Here is a 6,177-nt window from a genome sequence, read left to right as displayed (position 1 = left end):
AATATTAAAAAATTGGAATTACTGAGCAACAGTCAGAGCAAAACACATTAATTACCAATTATTATTTCTGGTAATAATCTATTCAATGTAACGATCCTACAGGAATTATATAGAAATCAATAATAATATTAAATAAAGTTGTACAAAAAATGTCTTAGCTTTAAGACGATTTCTGTAACGCCATTTCGTCATTCGTCCTCGTGGTCACAGAATCCCCATAAAGAAAGAACCCGAGGTGAATATCACGAATGATGAGAAACAACTTGACGACTCCTCGTATACACGCTGAAATCAGAGAAATTTAAGTAGCATTTGATTAGGCTACGATTTATTTTCAATATTCATGAAAACGGAGAAAATTGTCGTAAGTTTACTAACGTTGTGTATTAGGTATCCTTCCTGTATGACGACAGACTACTCACACATATATAATCAAGGATGATGCATCTAACGAGAACCATATACTTAACATGAGTGTATCAAATACTGAGGTCTGCCGAAACCGCGTCAGCTAGTCCCAGACGTCCACTGCTGTGAACGTGTAATTACGGGTCTTGCCTTCAATTGTTGACGCGTTATTAACTGGCTGGGCACTATAGAACACGTGGATAAGTAATTGTTAACTGTTGACCGGGTATCAACGTAATTCTTGTCGATAAACTCCACAGTCACTACCATGTGTCTCGTCACTCTTCACGCCAGGGATGTCTTCTCTCACACAATGGCGTCTCCGCCTCCCTCAACCCGTCTCTCGCATTCGCTACAGAAATGATTAATCACGGATAATTCTTTTCCGCGTAATTATGGATGTAATACGCTAATGAGAACTGGGTTGCAATTATTGGGACTTAAATATTATCATATTCTCGTTTTATGGTGTTAAACGAGAAATGGAGAAGATTTAATTTACTCCATGGCATTCGCACGTAACAGATAAACTGCTACTAGATAACAATTTCAGTTAATAACTCTCGGTTTTAGATTATCGGGAGTCAGATTGTCCGTAGGTAATTATTACACGGAATACTGATAATTTTAGAGAACCACATTCAATTTTCTAACACATTGGTAATAAACGTGTCTAACTGGACATTATCTGACGCAATGTTGCTACTCGATTTCATGAGAATTCTAGCACTAATACGCAGATAAAATGGTTTAATTTATGGTAACACTACCGTTAGTGAAATTAGTAACTACTGTAGTTAGTATATAATAATGATGATGTATTATAATACAATAGTAGTTTATTAGTGTTGGAAATTTCCAACACCTGGTGACGACATGGCTGGTGGTGACGACATGGCTGGTGATGACGCCTTGGATGGTGGTGACCCTATGGCTGGTGATGACAACATGGCTGGTGGTGAGGCCATAGCGGTTGGAGAGGCTATGGCTGGTGGTGAAGAATCTCCTTTCAACTCCTTATATTAACATTTACTAATAACACTAACACATAGAATTAAAATCGTTGGTGTATCAGGCATGATATGCTAAATCAGGCATGATTTAGATAGAAATTACCCAGCCATCTTGACACCAAGCGTCGATAGCAGACTGAAACATGAAGTCTTCCACGAACGTTAGAGAATTATAGAGTTCAGTTAATTGTCCTTTCTAAAAATATTGTTCATTATGAAAGAAGTATTCATTTCGCGAATTATGCGAATACCTCTTCTCGCTATTGCCTTGCGAGAAGAGGTATTATTATTCAACATATTTACTTGTGATGGTAATTTAAATGGTACTTCTTTATTTCCCTCAATACTTACTAGTACACCAAATTGGTTTAAGCTCGAGATCGCTATGAGCGTCTCTGCACGTGCGTGTTCGGGCCTCAGGGCATGAGGGAGGTGGCTTTTCGGCACACGGCTCCGCCACGAGTCAACCAGTTCTCGCAAATTCGTAAAGTCAATATTGACTTATTAAATAAGTGCATAGGTGACATACTAAACATAAGAGATACCCTTAAAAAGCTTCACAGAAAACACCGACCTTACCTAACCTTGTTAGTATCTTAAGATAATCATCTTATAGCTTCGTAATTACAATTGTTACTTAACCTATTATAGGTATAGGTTAAATAATAATTGTAATTACGAAGCTATAAGATGATTATCTTAAGATACTAACAAGGTTAGGTAAGGTCGGTGTTTTCTGTGATGCTTTTTAAGGGTATCTATTATGTTTAGTATGTCACCTATGCACCTATTTAATAAGTCAATATTGACTTTACGAATTTGCGAGAACGGGTTGCACGAGTACACACAGATTTACAATCGGCAGCCATTGCAGATAGAATACGTAGTCGCACAGTGCTTCTTACTGTATATTCTCGTTTCCGAGAAGATAATCGCGTCCCCGAATTTGACCTTCAACAGCAGTGAATGTCAGGGACTAATTGACGTGATATCGGCGACTGTAAATATGTCAACAAGCCGACGTTATGTATATTTTATGTGTAGTGCACTATCTCATAAATTATTACTGTAGGTAGCTCGTCGTTATGTCATTTACCGACCAAAACCCTCATGTTCGTTTCTTTCCACGTTATTCTCAAGTTTTAATGAATAGTGGAATAAATCTCTAGCCCAGTCAAATTCTATAACATTTTTGTGATTACAGTGTGTTGGTGAGGACAAGCAGAGAAATTCTTCCTCTACACACGACATTCCCTATTGGTGTATCATCCATTATTTGGGCAATGTGATCACGTCTACGAGTATTCAAACAGTGAAACGGGTTTAGTGAAGTCTTCTTACAACTAAGTCTTACTGTCTCTCTTTTGTAGATTTCTTAGACTGATGCTAATATTATTTCTATTATGTATTTGCATTTCTTATACATATAATATTCTAAGAGAAATTACATAAATCTAATATTTTGTTTCTCAGTGTGTAGCAATGTTTCATATATAATATCCTATGATTTGACAATTTATTTCATAGGCTTAATAATCTTACTATATTATCATCATATTGAATCTACATTTAATTTCTGATTCTATAATCTGTATTGATGTAATTAACCAACTGGTGACGAACCAGCACCAGTCGTTATCCTAGATATATATTATTTCTAGTAATACCCCCCAGTGTTGAAGTTTGAAGATTTAAACTCTCAATTAATTATTATTACAGTCCATTCATACTCTTCAAATAATTACCAAATAATCTAACATCCATAGGCACTGGTACCACAGTGTCAGTCGTATATTCCATTTATTTGTTTTCCCTCTTTTCTCAAAAGTGGATGGTCCTTTGAGTATTTCGATTTCTTAATTATATATTAATAGAGTTGAGTTAAAGTCACATTCCACAACAGCTGGTGGTGACGTCATGGCCGGTGGTGACGATGCCATGGCAGGTGGCGAGGCCATGGCTGTTGGGTTTGCAATGTCTAGTGATGATGTTATGGATGCTGGCGACGACATGGCTGGTGGTGATGCCATAGCTGGTGGTGACGTCACGGCTGGTGGTAGCGCAATGGCTGTGGCAATTCTATGGATGGTGGTGTCTCCATGGCTGGTGGTGATGCCATTTCTGATATTGACTCCATGGCTGGCGGTGAAGCTATGTCTGTTGGTGTCGCCGTGTCTATGGATGATATTATGGCTGGTGGTAACGCCAGGGCTGATGATGATGCCATGGCTGGTGGTGAGGCCATGGTTGGTAGTGAGGCCATGGTTGGTGGTGAGACCATGGCTGGTAGTGAGGCAATGGCTGGTGGTGACGAATTGGCTGGTGATGACGACATGGCTGATGTTGACGACATGGCTGGTGGAGATGCCATGGCTGGTGGTGATACCATGGCTGGTGGTGATGCCATGGCTGGTGGTGATGCCATGGCTGGTGGTGATGCCATGGCTGGTGGTGATGCCATGGCTGATGGTGACGACATGGCTGGTGGTGACGCCATGGCTGGTGGTGATGCCATGGCTGGTGGTGATGCCATGGCTGGTGGTGATGCCATGGCTGGTGGTGATGAAATCGATGGTGGTGATACAATTTTTTTTTATTATTATTATTTTCTACCACAGACGTGGCCACACAGTTACAATGCTAACCACATATATACATTTTCTTCTGTCCTCCATGGACCGGGTTAAATATGTGTTAAACATATAGTTCAGGGGTTTATTGAACAATCAACCACAGAAGGTAATTCGGTGCTTTTAAAATGCTAAGCTAACCTACATACGTAAATACATAGATACACAGATTTACGCATGCCCTACATAAAGTGTTCGATGTATCTTTTACATTAATCTTGTCATTAATGTGCATTTACAAAGGTGAGACGTAATTCTGATCAGCTTCCATATATGCTTTATACACATACATATACATAAACACACACACATGCATTCACATAGCTTTGTCTCTTTTACTCTGACAGGCTGAGATAGCTGATAGAGAAACTAGTGTGCAATTAAGCACTTAATCACTGAAGGTGATTAAGGTGCTTTTACAAGCTCAGGTTATATAGTTAAATCACATACATACATTGTATAATTGATACATTATATGGTTAATCTTAGGTACAAGTCCAATATATCATCAATTGTTCCAGTACTCATATAGTAATTACACAGTTCAGCATACCTTAGCCCAGGAGGGCGAAAGTTAGTCAATATGGGACATTCTACAATATAATGTTCAAGAGAGTGCATGTTTTCTCTTTCACAAAGGTGACATATTGTGTACTCGACATTTGGGTTTTGAGAAAGCTGCCAGATACGTCTATATCCCAGGCGTATTCTGGCCACTATAATATCACATTGCCGGGTTCTTGTTCTATTTATCCCATATGTGAATGTCCCCTCACGATATCTATCATAATATTGCTACAACTTTCTGGTCTTTGTGAATTTGTTAGGTCGATGAGATCTTCATTAGATATTTGTTTAAGTATTTTCTTTGTCACTGCTAATGAAACACCCATATCAATTTTCTACCACTGGTTGTCTACAGGATGTCTTTACAAGCATACCAACAGTGTCATACCTTGAGATGCCAACATGTGATGGTATCCATAGGAATTTAATTTCAAATCTGTTTTCTTTAGCAGCTGTGACGGTGTCCACCCCTATATTTCTTTCTTCCCAGCTTAGAAGAGTCATATCTCCGTAGCCTAAGTATTCTCTGATGTTCAGGGAACATTTTCATGGGTGGGAAAGCGTGGAGCGTGATTAAGCTGGCTGTAAAATGGCCAGCTAGGTTTGATAACGCAAGGGGCTTACGCCTTTTGAGGCACAGGACGGTGTAGAGCCATCCTGTTTCCCACCAAGACGTCCTGATGCTTCCCGGCACCTGATTGGCCAGGTGAGGTCCCGTGCCGGAAGTGCCCAATGACGAGAGCCCTCCGGCGGTGTGACGTCACGAGGCAGAGGGCTCGGGGCGGCTGGCGCCTGGGTGGAAAGAGTATGTCACGAGCCGTCAAAGAGGGAAGATGCGCTCGAGTGAGCTCTGGATATAGAGAGCCCTAACTAGTTGTGGGACATTTGGGGCTTGACTCTATTTATTTAATTATTAAAGTAATGAAATCAATTACGAAGGACCACCCGCTTTTATAGTAAAGAGGGAAACTAATAAAATGTGATCATTAGAAATTCCTGTAAGAACCAGTGACTATGGATAAATATTAGGAAATATAATCACTTGAATAATTAATGGGCTGTATAAATAATTTACTTGAATCAAAGCCTCAAATACCTACATTGGGGGGTTATTGCTAGAACTTCATATATGTCTAGGAACTAGTGTGGTTCGTACACCAGTTCATTGTGTAATAACCTAATCTTATGACCAATTAAAGAATCAATAGAAATCTATCACCAATAAAAATATAGATCATCAACATCAGAAATTAATCATTATAATAAACACGTATTATCTCCAGTGTGCAACATTCTATAAATGATAACTAAAATACTGATAATTTGAATAATCAAAGAAATACGACAGGTCTTAGCTTGAAGACGTTTTCAAAGACATCAGTTACGAATCATCCTCTGGATCTCCGGAACTCCTCGTAGAACACTGGGAGATGAATAACACGGGTAAAGTAACAGCTCGTGGAATTCCTCACACGCGAGCTGTAAATTAAAGGATATTACATAGCAATGCACTAGGCTACTAAATATCTGTATTCAAGAAATTGGGAATAAAATTAATT

General features: G+C 39.1%; 1 protein-coding gene across 1 annotated transcript; it reads left to right on the top strand.

Moving 5' to 3' along the window:
- Positions 1–3,520: 3,520 nt before the first annotated feature.
- LOC138367849 (mRNA decay activator protein ZFP36L3-like) lies at positions 3,521–5,918 on the top strand. The gene is made up of 2 exons (XM_069329832.1): positions 3,521–3,998; positions 5,902–5,918. Exons 1-2 carry the CDS (start codon positions 3,521–3,523, stop codon positions 5,916–5,918), a joined length of 495 nt encoding a protein of 164 aa, XP_069185933.1.
- The last annotated feature ends 259 nt before the right edge of the window (positions 5,919–6,177 follow it).

This window comes from Procambarus clarkii, chromosome 23, assembly GCF_040958095.1.
Source record: "Procambarus clarkii isolate CNS0578487 chromosome 23, FALCON_Pclarkii_2.0, whole genome shotgun sequence".
Taxonomy (NCBI): domain Eukaryota; kingdom Metazoa; phylum Arthropoda; class Malacostraca; order Decapoda; family Cambaridae; genus Procambarus; species Procambarus clarkii.
The sequence above is the reverse complement of the archived record's forward strand: the minus strand, read 5'-3'. Positions and strand labels throughout refer to the sequence as shown.

Coding starts and splice junctions, on each gene's coding strand:
- LOC138367849 (XM_069329832.1), top strand. CDS start 3,521: ATGGCTGGTGGTGATGCCATTTCTGATATTGACTCCATGGCTGGCGGT.